Here is a 20,083-nt window from a genome sequence, read left to right on the forward strand (position 1 = left end):
GTGGCCATTGAAGCTAGGTCATTAAGTATATTCAAGACCGAGGCAAACAGGTTTTTAAATTAGTAAGGAAATCATGGATTATGGGGAAAAAGTAGAAACGCAGAGTTGTGGATTATCAGATCAACCACAATCTCACTGAACGACCGAGCAGACTCAATGGGCTAAAAAGGTCTTCTTCTGTTCCTACGTCTTCTGGTTTTTTTGTCAAAATACTTACATATAGTGGGTTTTGGCAACTGTAATTATAAAATAATGAAAGAATTACACTAGAAAAGAAAGCTTTATGATTTTTTTTACCTTATGAAGCCACAGTGGTATTCTTTCTGCATCATGCTTTGGTAAAGGTCGATGCAGCGAAGCCCAGCAGTAGGCATCAACATAAGCTGCTTGTCGCCAAGAAAAAGAACTTGGGGAGAAGCAACTAATCTGGGTACCTATTTTAAAAGAGCAGAAAAGATGGTTTAAACGTACTGAAAATTAAAACCAAAATAAAGTGGTTTGAAACAGAAAATGGCATACTAATTGGGTAGTTGCTGGAAATTAGAAGTATGCTTAGAATAAACTATCTTTAGTATTCAGCTTGGAATTGGTTTGTTGCTTTAAGCATCATCTCTCAAGAAACAATCCTGTGGAATAATTAATTATTCTTCAGTCATGTAGCTAGCCTGGAAAGGTGCCTCTGCTATTGTAGATGCACAACTGGATACATAATTTGAACAATTACCTTAAAGTATATATTAAGGCTATGGTTAGGATTTTCAGTTAATCTTGTTTAATTAGTTGCCCACTGTGGTCCGAGAGAGTTAGTATGTGAAATTGGAATTACTCTAGTGAGCGAATCATCTCAAAGAACTACAACCTGATAAAGAATTATAATAACTAAACAGTTTATAATGGCTATCCAGTCCATTAACATTACTTAGAAACAATTCTGGATATTCACAACTTATAAAGGCAAATAGGAATACTGAAGCCTTTGCTAGAAAGTAAGCCTGAAAGTAAAAGAAAAAACGCAATTAGAGTTTAATAACTCACCTTGGAGAACAGGACAAAGAGAGACAATGAATGCAGTCCTGAAGACAGAAAGAGCAAGTGTCTTCTTTCTTGCATATGGCGATTGAAACCAGGTGTACCTCACTGACAAGGTCTTTGATTGGGATTGTTAACCAGAGCCAATCAGGAAGCACTGGCTGACCAATATCAACTGGGGATTTAAAATCTTATCAGTTCAGGAGATTGACTCCGAACAGGCTGGCCATAGCAAGTGTACCGCACAGAAATATGTGATGGAGGTGCCTGCTCTGTGCAGTTATTTCAGGCATCATGCAGCTTTACAAGTCTACTATGGATGTAGCTAAGTCACTGCACTGTGTTGGTAGATGGATTGCCTTCAACCCAAAGATAACAAATTTTAGTGCACTATATTCATTCACTGTCTGATCCATTATTACCACAGCTGCATGTTGAGTTGTTCTTAAAATTCTAGTTATGATGTTGGGGCAATGGAGATGCAAGTCTTGTTGAGCGAGGAACATTATCCGAGGGCAGGCAAACACTAGAGGCTTTATTAGCAGTTCACTCACCAGATTTTTCATATTGGTCTCAATTCAAAGATTGCACAATTGGTCTTTTTGTCTATAAAACACATCGAGGATGACAGATAATGCAAGGGTGTGTTTTTACACCATTACTATAGACAAAACAAATTGATATACCATTGGACACTGATAACAAGGGAGCTTTCATAGGACAATCAGATCTTGTGAATGATGAATCCCAGACTATCTCTGAAAAAGAGACTGTAAAAAAGAGAATATCCCACTGCAGTAGGTTGAGGATGACAATGCAAGAGTGGAGACATGCTGACTTTGATTAAACCATTCTTCAGCAGTTCAAAGTCAAGAAATCATGATGGAGATAACCCTGCCAACACAGGAACAGTAATTGTTATTTGTCATGGTTGTTTGGTTTTTGCTGTGTAATTACTGTAACATTTGATACACTATTTAAACTTGATAGTCACAATATTCAGTGTAATCAATCCTCATTGATTAGATGAATAACAATTGCACTAAACCAAAATCCTCTGCAAATTGGTAATATTAAAAATTCAAGTTACTAGTTATACTAACATCAATCAGGCCCATCTGAACATTCTCCTGCTCAGCACTTTCATTTAAAACAACAACCTTTTTCAGAGTCTCAGTGTCTACCTTATTTCTCAATTGCCTAATATTTGACAGCTATTCCACTTGCTTACTGTAATAGCTGGTCATATAGTAATAAAGTATGAAATTTACTAAAGTTATTTCTAATTAGATTTTGAATTAAAGTGATACCGAGCACAGCACAGTACACTTGCATTGTGACTTCATCTTGTGGATTATATGTTTACGGTGGGATTTCATGTCCTGCCACAGAAAAGGTTAGTGGGGAATGCACCCCAATCCTGAAGGCTGCCCCTGCAAAAATTTCATGCTCTGCAGTACATTTGTTGGATGTAACTAGGCATTATACCATCATCTGGGGAGGATGTCCCACCTCAAAGCTGGTGGCCATCTCTTCTTCATTAGCATCGTTCCTGAGACTGATGATTCCCACAAGACAAAGTCCAGGATGATGGTAGGTCCAAACGCTGCTGACAGATCAGGACAGAAGGCCCTGGGGTGAGGTTGATGGCAAGTGCAAGTGCTGGGGGCTGAGGGAGAACCACCCCTACCCCGACCCCGCTCCTGCTCCCACAAGGATGTCAAAGCCTCAGCAAGATTTACTGATTGCAGAACTTGAGTTGCTGAAAAGGCTGGAGAAATTGTGGCTGTTAATGTGCTGTGAGATAGATAAGAATATATAAAAATATAATTTTCAGAGCTTTGCTTCTAAAATAGGAGATATAGTGTGGGTCTATTTCCGCCGGGAGTTTAAAAATTAAGTAGGTCTGGCTATCCAGAACAGTGGTTTTAAAACAAACAAATTTCAGACAGCAGGTAACAGCAGGAACCTCGAGAGTCTTAATGGAAGGTTATTTTGTCGGAATTTAAATAACAGAAGAGAGAAAACATGAAGCCATCAGTTGTCGCAGAATCAAGGACCAGCAATAAAAAAAATTTAGTTGAAGTTTTCACGCTTAGTCCAAAGGAAACCAAAACCAACAGGAGTTTTAACTTTTGTGTTAAAGAACAAAGGAAACCTGGAAACAACATTGGTTGAGTGACAGGAAACAGAAAGTAATAACTAGTGGATCTTTGGAGATAGTAGGAACTGCAGATGCTGGAAAATCTGAGATAACAAGGTGCAGAGGTGGATGAACACGGCTGGTCGGGCGGCGGCGGAGGAGCGGGAGGGCTGACGTTTCGGGCCTAGACCCTTCTTCAGAAATTTCTTGCTGGGGAGGGATCTAGGCCCAGAGCATTGGCTTTCCTGCTCCTCTGATGCTGCTTGGCCTGCTGTGTTCATCCAGCTCTGCACGTTGTTATCTCAGCTAATGGAGTTTTGTAGAAACAATGTTTGTATTGGAGTTCTCCTGCACTCACATGAGATTTTCTTTTTCCTGATAAATATTAACAGTTTAGACTTTGGTAAACAAGGCACAATTTCAAGACTTGTAAATGAGAAATTTGGAAGTATTGTAAACTGTGAGGAGGTTACTGTAGTACTTCAGAAGGCCATAGGCAAGTTGGTGGCATGGACTGGTAGGAACAGACGAAGTTCAATATGGAGAGTTGTGATTTTGGTAGAAAGAAACTGGAGTGACAAAAAAATATTGAAAAGCACAGAGGGGCCAGTGTGTATATGTACATAAGACATTGAAGTTTGAAAGTGCAATTATTAAAGCATACTTTATTAATAGGGGAATAGAATAAAAGAGCAATTAGATTATGTCAAATTAATATAGGAGACTTCAGCTAAAGTGTAATACACCTTAGGAAGAATGTGAAGGCAATGTGGAGAGTGTCAATGTTTGGCCCACCATGTCTATACTGCCAACAAACAAAAGTTATATGAGAATAAATCTGTTTGTGTAACAAGTGGATCAGTTACATTGATGTGGAATGCATTGCCCAAGATTGTGGTGGACATAGGGTTAATCAAGGTATTCAAATGGCTAGATGGCTATTTGGAAAGTAGAAGCATACAGGGTTACAGGGAAAAGTCAGGAGGATAGTACTCAGTGAGATGTGGATTTGGAGAGCTGGCACAGACACAATGGGTTGAATGACCACCTGCACTGTAAAACTTTTGATTCTTTGGGTAAAGAGAATTGATTGGGCTAATGGTAAGATACTTGGTAGTGTGGATGATAAGCAGGATCTCTGTGTCCATGTACATAGATCCCTGAAAGTTGCCACCCAGGTTGATAGGGCTGTTAAGAAGGCGCACGGTGTGTTAAGTTTTATTGGTAGAGGGACTGAGTTTTGGAGCCATGAGGTCATGTTGCAGCTGTATAAAACTCTGGTGTGGCCGCACTTGGAGTATTGCGTACAGTTCTGGTTGCTGCATTATAAGAAGGATGTGGAAGCATCGGAAAGGGGCAGAGGAGATTTACCAGGATGTTGCCTGGTATGGAGGGAAGGCCTTATGAGGAAAGGTTGAGGGACTTGAGGCTGTTTTCGTTAGAGAGAAGAAGGTTATGATGTGACCTAATAAAGACATACAGGATGATCAGAGGATTAGATAGGGTGAACAGCAAGAGACTTTTTCCTCGGATGGAGATGGCTAGCATGAGGGGACATAGCTTTAAATTGAGGGGCGATAGATATAGGACAGATGTCAGAGGTAGGTTCTTTATTCAGAGTGGTAAGGGCGTGGAATGCCCTGCCTGCAACAGCAGTGGACTCGCCAAGTTTAAGGGCATTTAAATGGCCATTAGATAAACATATGGATGATAATGGATTAGCGTAGGTTAAATAGGCTTCAGTTCGTTTTCACAGGGCGGTACAACATCGAGGGCCGACAGGCCTGTACTACGCTGTAGTGTTCTATGTTCTATGTGTCAGAAATAATGGGAACTGCAGATGCTGGGAGAATCCAAGATAATAAAGTGTGAAGCTGGATGAACACAGCAGCCCAAGCAGCATCTCAGGAGCACAAAAGCTGGCATTTCGGGCCTAGACCCTTCATCAGAGAGGGGGGAATGGGGTGAGGGTTCTGAAATAAATAGGGAGAGAGGGGGAGGCGGACCAAAGATGGAGAGAAAAGAAGATAGGTGGGGAGGTAGGGAGGGGATAGGTCAGTCCAGGGAAGACGGACAGGTCAAGGAGGTGGGATGAGGTTAGTAGGTAGGAAATGGAGGTGCGGCTTGAGGTGGGAAGAAGGGATGGGTGAGAGGAAGAACAGGTTAGGGAGGCAGAGACAGGCTGGGCAGGTTTTGGGATGCAGTGGGGGGAGGGGATGAGCTGGGCTGGTGTCAGTAATGTGTGTTGTCTCTCATACAGAGAAGAGATTGTTCAAAACATTTAAGAGAAATCATTATTTTTGTGAAACTTCCAAACTAGGAGCATTTGGTTAGAACTCAAAAACCTTAAGTCTGAAGTAGGAGGTTGTTGCGTCCAGGAGGATTTGGTCCATTGCTCCTCCAGTCTTAACATCTGCTCACACCCACACAGCACCTTCCAATGCAATCACAGAAGCTTTAATACCTGCCCTTTTATCTCAACCCTTAATTCTGTTTCTCTATCCAGAGATGTTGCCAGACCTGCAGAGTTTCTTCAACAGGATGAAAAGTTGGTGGAGGTAGTGGTGGAGTAGCATTTTAGTCATAGTGATCACAACATGTTACAATTTAAGCTTATTATGGACAAAGAAATAGACAAGTTGCAAAACAAATGTTTTGGATTGGGGGAAAAGAGCAGATTTAAGCAAAATAAGGCAGGATCTGGACAGGTTAGACTGAGAACTGCTATTAATATGAGGACTGGTGGGCATTATAAAAGGAAATGAGAATGGTACAAGCTGAACATATTCTCTCTAGGGGACAGAAAAAGTTAAAAAGCCCAGAGAACCATGGGTGACCAGAGATATTCAGGATACAGTGAGAAAGAAAAGATGAGGTTTTTGGCAGATGCATAGGGAACAAATCAGCAGACGTATGGAGGTATTAGGGGAGTACATAAAGTGTAGGTGGAACTTAAGAAATTGGGAAAGCAAAGAGGGAATATAAGAAAGCTCTGACTGGTAAAAGTAGGGTAAATGTCAAGATATACTAGAAACATATCAATGGGAAGAAGATAACTAGGGACCAAGGGGCAATCCGAGTGCAGCCAGAGGACTTTGGTAGAGTGTTGAACTAATCTAATACTTCATCCTCATTCCCTTGGATGAAAATGGATGTGAAAGTACGGAACCCAGTAGGAGAAACAGGGTAGTTTGACAAAGTGAATTAAAAATTGGCTCAGTTGTAGGGCACAAGGTGATGACAGAATGTTGCTTTGTGATTAGAAGCCATTTTCCAGTGGCACACTGTGATGTGTCCCATACTGTCATTTTTATAAATGACATAGAATACTGTATAAGGGGTTGGATTAGTAAGATTGTGGGTGACACAAAGATTGGATGGGTGATTAACAGTGAAGTTGAGTGGCTTGGGCTATTAGAAGATTTAAACAGAGTGGTCAAATGGGCAGATAAGTGGCAGATGGCATTTAACCCTGAAAAGTGTGAAGTGATTTATGTTGGAAGGAGTAATTTGACAAGGAAACGTTCAATGATTGGCAATGATACTAGGAAGTGCTATGGAACAAAGGGACCTTAGAGTATTTGTCCATACATCTTTGAAGGCGGGGAGGTAGGGAGGGGATAGGTCAGTCCGGGGAGGACAGAAGGTTAAGGGGGTGGGATGAGGTTAGTAGGTAGGAAATGGAGGTGCGGCTTGAGGTGGGAGGAGAGGTTAGGTGAGAGGAAGAACAAGTTAGGCAGGCGGGGGCGAGCTGGGCTGGTTTTGGGATGCAGTGGTGGCGGGGGGCGGGGGGCGGGGGCGGGGGGGCAGATTTTGAAGCTGGTGAAATCCACATTGATACCATTGGACTGCAGCATTCCCAAGCAGAATATGAGTTGCTGTTCCTGCAATCTACGGTTAACATCATTATGGCACTGCAGGAGGCCCAGATGGACATGTCGTCTAAGGAATGGGAGGGGGAGTTGAAATGGTTTGTGACTGGGAGGTGCAGTTGTTTACTGCAAACCAGACGTAGGTGTTCTGCAAAGCGGTCCCCAAGCCTCCACTTGGTTTCCTCACAGCTCAAGTAGAACATGGATTGGGCTGGGCTTCCCAACAGCTTGCTCCTTGAGCCCCTCCTTACCATTCCCAAACTTCCAAACTCAATCCCATGTCCTGCACCTTCTGGCCCTCATGATACACCTCTGCCTTCTCCTCACCTATCTCAAATCCCATGACCACTCACACCACACTTCCCTCATTCTTATTATCCATAGCCTCGCCACACCCAACTCCCCCACCAATCCAACCACTGTGCTCACTCACTCACCACCTAAGTGAAACAACTACAACAACGTCTATTAGTAAAACAAATAAATTTCCAGATCCTAACAGACTCCCTACTGCGAGCAGGTCTGTTTCAATAAAATTGCACCATTACAATCTACAACCGGGAAGATACAAATTAACGGAACCTTAAGTAACCAGGGAAAGCACAACTTTGCAGTAAAAAAATACATCAAAACACGCTATGTCAACATCATTACTTTATGCAAACATTAGTCCTACACACAAACACTTGATAAATGAATGATGTAGACAGAATAATTTACTATTGTGGTAGACCTGTGACTGTGTAGGCTACTACAGATCTGGGGATTACCTGAAGTGTACCTGTATGAGGAAGTATGCAACTCTTTGTTACTACTTCAGTGAAGCAGAGGGCAAATAACCTATTCTTGTGGTGTGGGTGTCTAAACTTACAACAGGAGAGATCAGTCACAGCCTTCAGTGCTACTGCTAATTCAGTGATCATCTTTGGCCATGCCTGAAAGCTTTTTTAATCAATCAATGGACTACTGATAATCTTCCTGTCGTATCTGAATCTCTCAGGACATTGCTTCCTGACATGTTCAGGCAGATCAACCACAAATGTGTTTAAAAACTAAATCTCAGTGAATTAAAAAAAAGAGTAGAGATTAGGGCTATGTGAGCACAGTATATCTTTGAGAGCCAAGAGAAGTACCTACTGGCCTCATCTTGCACTGTAACTTTGTATGAATCTATGTGAATACATACTTTTCACACCCACTATTGTTTACTTCCTATTCATGTTTTTCTTGCTTATTACTGTAGGGTTTAGGCTCAGAGTTGTGTAACAATGAGAACAATTTCAACCTCAAGTGCATTTTGCTTAGTCATATGTTTTTATGGTAATGATAATGAGTAGATACTCTAACTGCTGTCAACAGGACTACTGATGACCTGCCATGATGTGTTTTGGGGGCCCCAAGTTTTCCATGTATTTACTAGCAATTTAGACTGTAAACCTGAAAGCTACATGTATGCTATATGACAAAGCTACGCAGCATTGCAAACAATGTACATGGAAACCGGAGCACCCGGAGGAAACCCATGCAGACACAGGGAGAATGTGCAAACTCCACATTGCTGTGGGTTTGTAGCGTGTAGGAAGACAGGTAAGGAAGAACATTTCCTTCACTTAAGGACACTAATGAACCAGATGGGTTTCTCTAACAATTGGCAATAGTTTAATGGTCATCATTCGACTCTTAATTCTACATTTTGATTGAATTCAAATTCCACCATCTGCCATTATGGGATCCAACCCAAGTCCCCAGAATATCACCTATACATTTCAGCTTAATGTGGGTCTCTGAATTATAAGTCTAGTGACCACATTACTAAGTCATCACCTATTGTTTTCTTTCACAAAAATCAAAAAGCTAGAGATGGAGGAGATTCGAAGTGAGTCGGGGATCCAAGATTGCAAATTATTAACTGGTCAAGAAAATCATCAAAAAAAAGGCAAGCGTAATGCTGGCATAAGTGTCTTGAAGAATAGAATACAAGGGACAGAAATTAAGCTATAGACATGCAAAGCTTTGGTTTGTCCAATCCCAGTCCATTGCGACCAGTTCTGGGCAATACAGATGCTCAGACAGCATGAAACATAAGTTTAGCAGAAGCCTGGTTACACAAAGTACGGTTATATTTCCTGGAATTTAGAAGCCAGAGGGGAAATTTAATTGGAGTTTTCAAAATGTTAAGGGAAACTGATAGATTGCATGGAAACAGAGACAGAGACAATCTGTTTCTATAGATTGGATATTCTAAGATAAGAGATCGTGACCAAAGATTAAAAGATAGATCATTCAGAAATGTAATTAATAAACACAGCTAACCACAAAAAATTCCAATCTCATCTGATCTTGGAAGCTAAGCCAGTTCAGCCTTGGATGGAAGACCGCCTGGGAATAACAGGTACAACAGGCTTTGAAGGTCATGTGATGTAATGGTAGTGCCCCTGACCACTGAACCAAATAGGTCTGGGTTCAAGTTGCACCATTCCCAGAGATGTGACTTTGCATATCTGAATATGTTGAATTAAAATAATCAGCTAAACTCAATATAATATTAGTGACTGAACATGAGAAATATCCCCAAGTCGTAGAAGTCAGTCACTTTAAATTTGTGTGTGTCAAGCTTGTTAAAACAAAAAAGTTTTTATTGCATATGGAGCAATGGCAGGTATCTGGAGCTAGGTCACAGGTCAACCATTAATCCATTAAACTGAAAAGTGAATTTGAGCAGCTAAATGGCTTACACCTGGTCTATATTTATGGTTGATCACAGTTTTGCATTTTAAGCCAATATGAAACTACTTTAATTAGCAACAGATCAAAATGTCTAATCACTAGCAGAAGGACTAACAAAACAATACGAAGGGCCAACAGTGAAGAAAATAGCTAGACATTAACAGATAGGTTTAAGTGGAACACCATCATCCATTGTTCTGTGATTGGAAGGTTTGAGAGATCACAGTCATCTCAATATGACACTTAGACCAGGAACAGTTCCAAGACCCTTTGCTTAATCATATTGTTCTGAAATGGTTAAATTTTGAAGATGAACAGATAAACATAAATAGAATGAAAGCATTCTGCCAATATTGAGGAGTTATATATTGTAATACATGGCAAGATCAGTGCATTACCACCTTAACTTCCATAAATATATATGAAGAACAATCCAAAATAAGAATAATTAACTGGGGCAAAGAAAACTTCAAAGGGGTGAGAAAAGATTTAGTCCAGACCAACTGGAATCAAAGACTGGCAAGGCATACAGACTACAATAATGTACTACATTTACAGTTCAGGCACAGTCAATGTAGATTCCCAAAGTGAGGAAAGTCAAGCAATTCTGGAGCTTCCTGGATGACAAAGGAGATAGACATTACGCTGAAAAAGGAAAACAGTTTACAACAGATGTCAGGTAAAATATAACTGAGAATCAGGTCAAATAAAGTATGCTCAGAGTGCAACTGAAAAACATGAGCAAAGCAAACAGCAAGTATGCAAAGAGATCAGCAGCTAATATACAGTGGAATCTAGATATGTTATTATTGGCATTTAAATAGCAAAAGGGTGGTGCAAGGGCAAAGGGAACTGATTAGGAATCAAAAAGTAAGATTTACACATACAGCCAAAGTATATGGCTCAGGCATTAAATGAATACCTTACACCTGTCCTTAACAAGAACAAAATCTTGTACAGGTATTGGCGAAAGACGCAATAATTCAAGTCTTATAATTGATAAGGAGATGGGATTGAATAGGTTGTCATAGAGTCATAGAGCTGTACAGCACGGAAAAAGACCCTTTGGTCCAACTCGTTCATGCTGACCAGATATTGTAAATTAATCTAGTCTCATTTTCCAACATTTGGGCCATATCCCTCTAAGCCATTCCTATTTACACACCCTTCTAGATGTCTTTTAAAACGTTATAATTGTATCAGTTTCTACTTCCTCTGGCAGCTCATTCCACACACACACCACCCTCTGAAAAAGTTGCCTCTTAGGTCCCTTTTAAATCTTTCCACTCTCGCCTTAAAAACTTACGCCCTCCAGTTTTGGATTCTCCCACCCTGGGGAAAATTCTTTGCCTATTTGTCCTATCAATGCACCTCATGATTTTATAAACCTCTTTGAGATCACCCCTCTGCCTCCGACACTCCATGCAAAATAGCCAAAGCCTATTCAACATCTCCCTTTAACTCAAACCTTCCAATGCTGGCAACATTCCTGTAAATCTTTCCTGAATCCTTTCAAGTTTAATACCATCCTTCCTATAGCAGGGAGACTAGAATTGCATGCAGTATACCAAAGGTGGCCTAACCGATGTCCTGTACAGCTACAACATGGCCTTCTAACTCCAATATTCAATGCACTGTCTGTACTCAGGATTGATAAACAGACTAGGATCAAATTGGATGAAATCAATGATAAGGAGGGAAATGGCACATTTCCACAAGTAATTATGGAAGCACTGGCCATAATTTTTCAGTCTTCCTTAACTTCAGGGATGGGGCAAGAGAACAGTGGAGAGTTGAAAATGTTACACCCTTGTTCAGAAAAGGATGCAAAGATAAGTCCAACAACTCCTGGCCAGTCAGTTTATGTCAGCAATAGAGAAAGTTCAAATGATAACTCAGGCAAAATTATTTGGCATTTGAGCAACTGCAAGTTATTTCAGGAGTTTATTTAAACAACTTGTTTAATTATCTTGCTGGTGATTGTCAGGTGGAAACAGAGAAGGCTGATGAGGGTAATGCTTTTGATGCAATGTATATGGACAAATGCCAGAGGCATTTGATAAAGTGCTGAACAACAGACATGCAGGCAAAACTATAGATCATGGAACAAAGGGGACAGTAACAGCATAGGTAGAAAACTGGCTGAGTGACAAGGAAACAAACAGTAGTGGTTAATGGATAATCTTTTGGACTGGAGGAAGATTTGTTATGGAGTTCCTCAGGGGTTAGTGCAGTGACGATTGCCTTTCCTAACATATAGTACTGATTCAGACCTGTGTCTTTTTCTTTGTGATTTTCTGTTCAAAAAAAAACTTGGCAATCATTCAGCAGACTTGGCAGAGTGCCTTGATTTTTCCCCCGATCAAGTGTCACAATTGATAAAGAAAAACCCATACGTAAACTAATTGGCAAGAAAAATGGTAACATGAGGAAACATTCTCTCATTTAGATGTGGTAATGTCTGAATGTGAGGTAAAGGCAAAGGCTGGCTCAATTAAGGCCTTCAGTTAGGAATTATTATTTGAAAGGGAAGAGCTGTGGAGAGGTGGTTAAATGACACAGGATTAGTTATTCCTTGGGAAAGTCAGTACACAACTGGCCAAATAGCTCCTTCTGCGCTGCAACAATTCAGCAATCCTGTAATGCTACAGCTTTTTATTAGAATTGCAATAATGGGCTGCATCACTATAATTATACATATTAAATATCTAACATATTTCATTATCCAAACAGGCATACAGTGAATAAAATGCACACAACCAAATTACTCAATTGAACATGCAAACATGGATATTACATTATTTATTAAATCTGACAGTGTTGTCGATGCTCATGTTTAAGAACAAAATCTTGATTGTTTTCAAATTAGTTTCCATAAAGAGCCAAAAAAACAAAAGAACTGTGGATGCTGGAAATCAGAAATACAGTCAGAATTTTTTGGGTCCAATGATTGAATTCTGAAGAGTCATTGGACCCAAAATGTTAACTCTGTTTTCTCTCCACTGATGCTGCCTGACCTGAGTTTTTCCATCAATTTCTGAATTCTGTTTTCACGAAGAGAGTGAAATATTTACAAAAAGGCAGTACTGTATCTCATCAATAACATCAAACTAGCTTATTTAAAAATAAATAAAAAGGTAGATTCACTATTAAATAAATAAAGTCAAAGACAGCAAACATTATTCGTACCATTATTCTAAACCTTTAATGACTGCTGAATGAGTTTGCAGATAACAAAACAACTCTGTGCGGCCATAGAGATGCCAAGAGTAGCAACCTGCCCAGTGACTTCTTGTCTAAACCAATTGCTGCCTGACCTCCTCTTACTTGCGCTTATTTTGCAAACTGGACCAAAAAAAGGCAAAAAGAGTAAATACTTTAGCACTTCAAATCATTTGAACACAATAATATTTTAAAACGTAGCATCAATTTTTCTCTTCCCTCAATTTTAAAACAAGCCCAAATAAAACCATGAACACTAAATATTATCTCTGTTTTTATTGACTCAGCATCTAACGTTAAAGTAGGTAGAAGACTCACAATGACTCGCTGCTGGTATCTTAACCTTTCGTTCTAACAGCCAGTTTGCAACAGACATCTTCTCACAGATTGGGAACCGTTTTCTCCTGACCTTGCCATCCTACATGACCTGCTACTGGCTACTCCCATTGTGTCAATCACAGATTAAGGCTATCTCTGATCACTTTCTTGTAAGTACCTTCCACCTCCTCCTTGCTCCTGCATTTGTATAGCTACTGAGCTGATCAAAAGCACTGTCCTCTTCACTTATGATGAGTTATTCCGCATCAAAACACACAGTGGCTCAGTGATTAGCACTGCTGCCTCACAGCACCAGGAACCCAGATTCAATTCCACCCTCAGGAATCTGGCTGCGTAGAGATTCAACACTATCCATGTCCGTGTGGGTTTCCTCCAGGTGCTCTGGTTTTCTCCCACAGTCCAAAAATGTGCAGGTTAGGTGGATTGGCCGTGCTAAATTGTCTATAGTGTTCAGGAATGTGTAGCTTAGGCGGGTTATAGGGAAATGGATCTGGGTGGGAATGCTCTAAAGGTCAGTGTGGACTTGTTGGGCCGAAGGGCCTGTATCCACACTGTAGGGATTCTACGAATCTACGAAAACCATGGTATTTGCTCACATTGGCCATTACCCTTGCAACAATCCTCACCTGCAATTCTTCATGTCCAAACACATAGCCTTGGATCAACATGGTTGACAATTAGTTTAGTTATTAACTGTTCAGATCTGGCTGGACCACATAAAGCATGTGCTAAATTAGGACATGCTCTCCTCTACTAAAACTGTTCACTACTCCAGAATCACGGTGATAGTATCACCATGTAAAATATCAAAATTTGCAGATGACAATTTGGATGGAAGGGTGAGCTGTGAGGAGATATTGCAGTGTGATTTGGACAGGCTAAATGAGTGAGCAAACGCATACAAGGTGAGCAAATGGGAGGTTATTCACTTTTATAACAAAAATAGAAGGAAGTTTATTACCTGAATAGTTGTAAGTTAAGAGAAGGGAATTGTCAACGAGCCCTTGGTATCCTTGTGCATGAGACGCCAAAAGTAAGATGCAGCAGGCAGTAAAGGCGGCAAACTGTGTGTTGGCCTTCAAAGCCAGAGGATTTGAGTACAGGAACAACGATACCTTACAAGTATACAGGGGATTGGTGAGGCCACAATTGGAATATTGTACGTGGCTGTGCTCTCCTCACCTGAAGGTGGATGTTTTTGCCAAAGAGGAAGCATAGCAGAAGTTTACCAAATTAGTTCCTGGGATGACAGGACTGATGCATGGGGAGATACTGAGTCGGTTAGAATTGTATTCACTGGAGTTTAGAAGAACTGCGGTGGAAGGGGTGAATTGCATGGAAACCTATAAATTCTAACCAGACTACTCAGGTTAGATGCAGGAAGAATACTCCCAATTTCATTTTTGAGTGGGGGGGGCAAGAGGTTCCAGAACTAGGTGTCATAGTTTAAGGGTGAGGAGTATACCTTTTAGGACTGAGATCAACACAATTTTCGTCACCCAGAGAGTGGAAAGACTTTGCTATTCACTGCCAAGAAAGTGGTTTGAGGCCAAAACATTATACCTTTTCAAGGCCGAGGTAGAATAGCTTTCTGCACTAAAGCGAAAGGGATGTGGAGGGAGGGTCAGATCAGGATATTGAGCTCAGTAATCAGCCATGATCATATTGAAAAACAGACGACTCAAAGGATTGAACAGCCTACTTCTGGTCCTATTTTGTATGTTTCTATGTCGATGTTTCATTTCTCTATCTCTACTCTCCATAAAACAACAACTTTTGCACTACTAACCTCGTCACTGAATGGGCCAGGACTTTAAGATTTCCAATTCCTCTCCAAAGTCTTTATAATACTGTTCCCTCCCAAACCCGTGCCCACATTTCATAGCATTCCCATCGGTTACTGCTCTACAATATGTTGAAATGGCATTTCCAATGTCACAAATGATATCCAATGAAACTGTGACAAAGGGAAACCTTCCTACTGGATCCTTCTCAAATGTATCTGCAGCCTTTGACACAGTTTACCATATCATCATCTTCCAATGTCTCTCCATCTTCACCCAACCAGAACTAATTGTAACTGCTTGGCTCCATTTTTATCTGTCCAATCATAGCCAGGCTGTCCACTATAATACAAGTTAGGGGCAGAAATAGGCTATTTGGTCTTTCAAGCCTGCTCAGTCAATCAAAATGATTAAGGTGATCTGCTTGTGCACCAAATTACACATTCCTATCTGTCCTTTAGATTCCTGTGGTCAAGAAGGCATATAGCATGCTTTCCTTCATTGGATGGGGTATTGAGTACAAGAGTTGGCAGGTCATGTTGCAGTTGTATAGGACTTTGGTTCGGCCACATTTGGAGTACTGTGTACAGTTCTGGTCGCCACATTTCCACAAGGATGTTGATGCTTTGGAGAGGGTGCAGAGGAGGTTCATCAGGATGTTGCCTGGTATGGAGGTTGCTAGCTATGAAGAGAGGTTGAGTAGATTAGAATTATTTTCATTAGAAAGACAGAGATTGAGGGGGACCTTATTGAGGTCTACAAAATCATGAGGGTTACAGACAGGGTGGATACAAAGAAGCTTCCCCCCCCCGCCCCAGAGTGGGGGACTCAATTATTGGGAGTCATGAGTTCAAAGTGAGAGGAGGAAAGTTTAAGGGAGATATGCGTGGAAAGTTCTTTACGCAGAGGGTGGTGGGTGCCTGAAACACGTTGCCAGCGGAGGTGGTAGATGCAGACACGTTAGTGTCTTTTAAGATATATTTGGACAGGTACATGGATGGGCAGGGAGCAAATGGACACAGACCCTTAGAAAATAGATGACAGGTTGGACAGAGGATCTCGATCGGCACAGGCTTGGAGGGTCGAAGGGCCTGTTCCTGTGCTGTAACTTTCTTTGTTTTCGCTGTTTTTGTTCTTATTCAGCAAAGCAATCAAAGTAATATATTTCTGTCTTAAGGATATTCAATGGTCCCACATCCATTGACTGCTAAGGCAGAGAACTCCAAAGATAGCCAACATTCTAAGAGAAAAATAAATTCCCTTATCTGTCTCTTAAAAGATGATCCCTAATTTCAAAAGCATCTCCTAGTTGTAGACTCATCTACAAGAGTAAAAATCTTATCTACATCCACCTTGTAAAGACCAATCAGGAGTTTATCCTGATCTTGATCAAATCAAGTCACCCACCCCCTTTGCTCTACTAAACTTTGCTTGTTGTTAAAACAAGGCCAGCCTGTCTAATCTTTCCTCATGAAAGAAACTGCTTATTCCAGGCATTAATCTAGAAAACCAATTCTGAACTGCATACAACTTATTTACATCCATCCTTACGCAAGGCGATCAACAGTCTACACTGTTTAAAACATGTGGTCTCACCAGTGCCCTGTATAAATGAAACAAACATCCCTACGTCCAGGTTCAATTTTTCTCCTAATAAAAGGTTAGCATTCCATTTGCCTTCCTGATTCCCTGCTGTACCTGCTTACTTATTGTTACACATGCAGTAGAACACCCAAATCCCTTGCACCTTGAATTAAAATTGTTTCTCCCCCCATTTATTTCAACTTTTTTTTTCCCCCCCTAATCGACAACCCCTTCATGATATATTTCACATTAGTTTCCACTTGTATGCTGGTGATCCTCCATCTCTATCTCACGACTTTATCAATTAATCTGTCCCCCAAATTATTAGGCTTTCCAACAATCAGCGCTGGTTAATCAGAAAATTAAGCAGAATATTGAAACCATTGTGTTCGATTTCTCAACCCACCACGTCCATTACTTGGTCACTGACCCTGCCTCTTTTACTGACAACTGTCTAGTGCAGAAGCAGTCTGTCCACCCTCCTGGTGTTACATTTCACCTAGAGATTAGGTTCTGGCCACATGTGAATGCAATCACCCATCATGTCTATTTGCACCTCTGAAGCCTTGCCCAACTCTGCCTCATTTTCTGAAGAAGGGTCTAAGCCCCAAACATCATCCTCCCTGCTCCTGATGCTACCTGGCCTGTTGTGTTCATCCAGCTCTACACCTTGTTATCCCAACTCTGCCTCAGTTCATTGACTGGTATGTTCATTCATACTTTTGCTACCTCTGAACATAACACTTCCAAAACATTTCTGGTTGGTCTATCACATTCCCACCCCCACTCAAAACACTGTCCTTTCGCCAAAACTCTGATGATGTCCTAACTTTCACCAAATGTTATATACCCATTCCTTTTGTGCCTGCTGGTTTGCATTGGTTCTCACTTAAGCAACATTTCAATTTAATAATGATATCCAGGTTTTCAAATTTCCTCCTCCCCAATTGGCCAATTTCTTCAAACTCCAGACCCTGAAGACAACTTTGCTCCTCTCTCTCTGGCCTCTTGGAAGATTCCCAGTGTTTAATCACTCCATCATTTGTGCCTTCAGATTCCTCAGCCTTAAGTTTCTGCATTCCTCTCAGCACCTGTCTCTCTCTCTCTACTCATCTATGACACATTCTACATTCTTGATCAAGGTTATCAGCCTCAATATCTCTGTGTGGCCAAATGTCAAATGTTGTTTGATAACGTTTGGACGAAGTGCTTGGGAACGTTTTACCAAATTAAGGATGCTACGTAAATGTTAAGTCGTTATTAAAATAGGAGAAAAGCAAAACAAGATCACCCCACAGAATCAAAGTTGTTTTTTTATAAAAGCCTGAATAACTAGGCTGTCTGGTGTTGGCAAGCGAGTAGTTTGTTGTTTATTGCACACAAAATTTGATGTGTTGGTGTAAAGATACCGTGTCGCACTTACCTACTGAGATTTCTTGAGCAAAGGCCAGAGAGATGAGCAGGAGAGGCAGGCCAGCCGATACCAGAGTGACCATCTTATCCGCAGCCAGTTCCAGTCTCACTCCTCGAAGTCTGCAACCTCCCGGCTCCTTCAGAAGAAAATCCGAGAACACATACTCAGCCGCAGCGTGAGTTATAGCCATGGCAGTAGCCGCTTATTCTAACCAAATAAGTGCCGGTTCGCTCAGCTAAAGTACACAGTTCATCCCCACAACGCAGAATGTCCAAAGGGCGGACAGAGAGAATGAAAATATAAACCGGGTGTGGCTCTGACTAGTAATAGAGCCGACTTCAGTCCGGCACCTCTTCCCCACTGCTTGAATGTTCCCAAGTAGATCTTTTTGCCTCGGATACCCCAGGCAGGCTTTCACTTTCACGTGTGCCAACGTTTAGTTTGTTTCCAGGAACGATACTTCCGGATGTCTCATTACCGTCGGCTCCCCCGCTTGGAGAAATTGGAAATCTCAACCGCACCGTCACATGCAATAACAGCGTCCAGTGTTTGAGTGTTACCGTTGCAGAACAAAGAAAGTTGTATTCACCATGGATGAATACTCCACGCTGAATCATGATGTAGAGAGCCCAACGCCACACAAAACTCAAAGGGTTATAACTTACCATATAATTGCTAATTTATAATTGACATTTTAAGAAAGATTTGCTTTTAAATCGTGTTATTCACGATCCCTGGAGTTTTCGAAGTTTATTCGAATAAACCTCCAACTGCATTTACGCTGTAGAAATTGGTATATAAGAAATAATCAACTTTTTGAAGATGAGGTTGACATACAACGAAAAAAAGCACAAAAAGGCCATAGGCCCTTGGGTCTGCACGAGCCAAAATGTACTATGCAACCTAATACAACTCTCCAGTTCTTTGTCCATAGTCAAATTCACATGCAAATGACTTTTATATTTAGTAAGGCTTTCTACCCCCACCAGGTTTTCACTCTAAGTTCTTGTTGTCTACCAGGTGAAGAAAATCTAAACACCACTCCAACCTTTTAAACAACTACTTTAAATCTATGCAACCTGATTATTCATCTCTTTGCCAATGGAAATTGATCCTTCCTGAATAGTCTAGCCAAACTTCTCATAAATTCTCAGTCCTCAACTAAATCTCCTCATCCTCCAGTGTTCCAAAAGAAAACAATTTCAACCAACTCAATTTTTCAAATAGCTAAAATTTTCCCTTTTTATTCATTCATAGCATAAAGTCATTGCTGGCTAGGCCAGCATTTATTGCTCATGTTGCCCAATTAAGAATCTGGAGTCACACGTAAGCTACACTAGGTAAGGGGCATTATTGAACCAGATGGGAGTTTTCGGAATGGTTGAATTACCATTTGATTCTTAATTCCAGATTTTTAAAATTGAAATCAAATTCCACTATCTGCTGCAGCACGATTCAAAACCAGGTCCCCAGAACATAAGAGATAACAAGTTGTAGAGCTGGATAAACACAGTAGGCCAAGCAGCATCAGAGGGGCAGGAAGGCTGATGTTTCGGGCCTAGACCCTTCTTCAGAAATGTCAGCCTTCCTGCTCCTCTGATGCAACTTGGCCTGCTGTGTTCATTCAGCTCTACGCCTTGTTATCATTGAATTATCTGTGCTGGCTGAAACAAATTATAGAATTCTTATTACCTTGGAGTTTGGTGACCTCACTATCAGACCATGATATCGGAGTAGAATTGGGCATTTGGCCCATCAAGTCTGCTCCACCATTTAATCATGGCTGATATGTCTCTCAAACCCATTCTCCTGCTTTCTCCTCATAACATTTGATCCCTCTACAAATCAAGAAACTATCTACCTTTGTCTTAAATACACTTAAGTCTTCTTCAGAACTGAGTTCCACAGATTTCACTTTATCTCAGGATTATGATTTCACTCTGAGGCTGTGCCCTCAGGTCCTAGTCTA

General features: G+C 40.9%; 1 protein-coding gene across 1 annotated transcript in view; it reads right to left on the reverse strand.

Moving 5' to 3' along the window:
• The window catches only part of panx1a (pannexin 1a), a 133,107-nt gene that overhangs the window by 37,846 nt on the left and 75,178 nt on the right, over nucleotides 1-20,083 (reverse strand). Inside the window, exons 5-6 of the mRNA XM_059646541.1 lie at nucleotides 18,124-18,250; nucleotides 298-434 (exon numbers count right to left, since the gene is read on the reverse strand). Coding sequence (XP_059502524.1) covers nucleotides 298-434; nucleotides 18,124-18,250 — 264 coding nt within the window. The remainder of the gene's footprint in view (nucleotides 1-297; nucleotides 435-18,123; nucleotides 18,251-20,083) is intronic.

Source organism: Stegostoma tigrinum, chromosome 6, assembly GCF_030684315.1.
Source record: "Stegostoma tigrinum isolate sSteTig4 chromosome 6, sSteTig4.hap1, whole genome shotgun sequence".
Taxonomy (NCBI): Eukaryota; Metazoa; Chordata; class Chondrichthyes; order Orectolobiformes; family Stegostomatidae; genus Stegostoma; species Stegostoma tigrinum.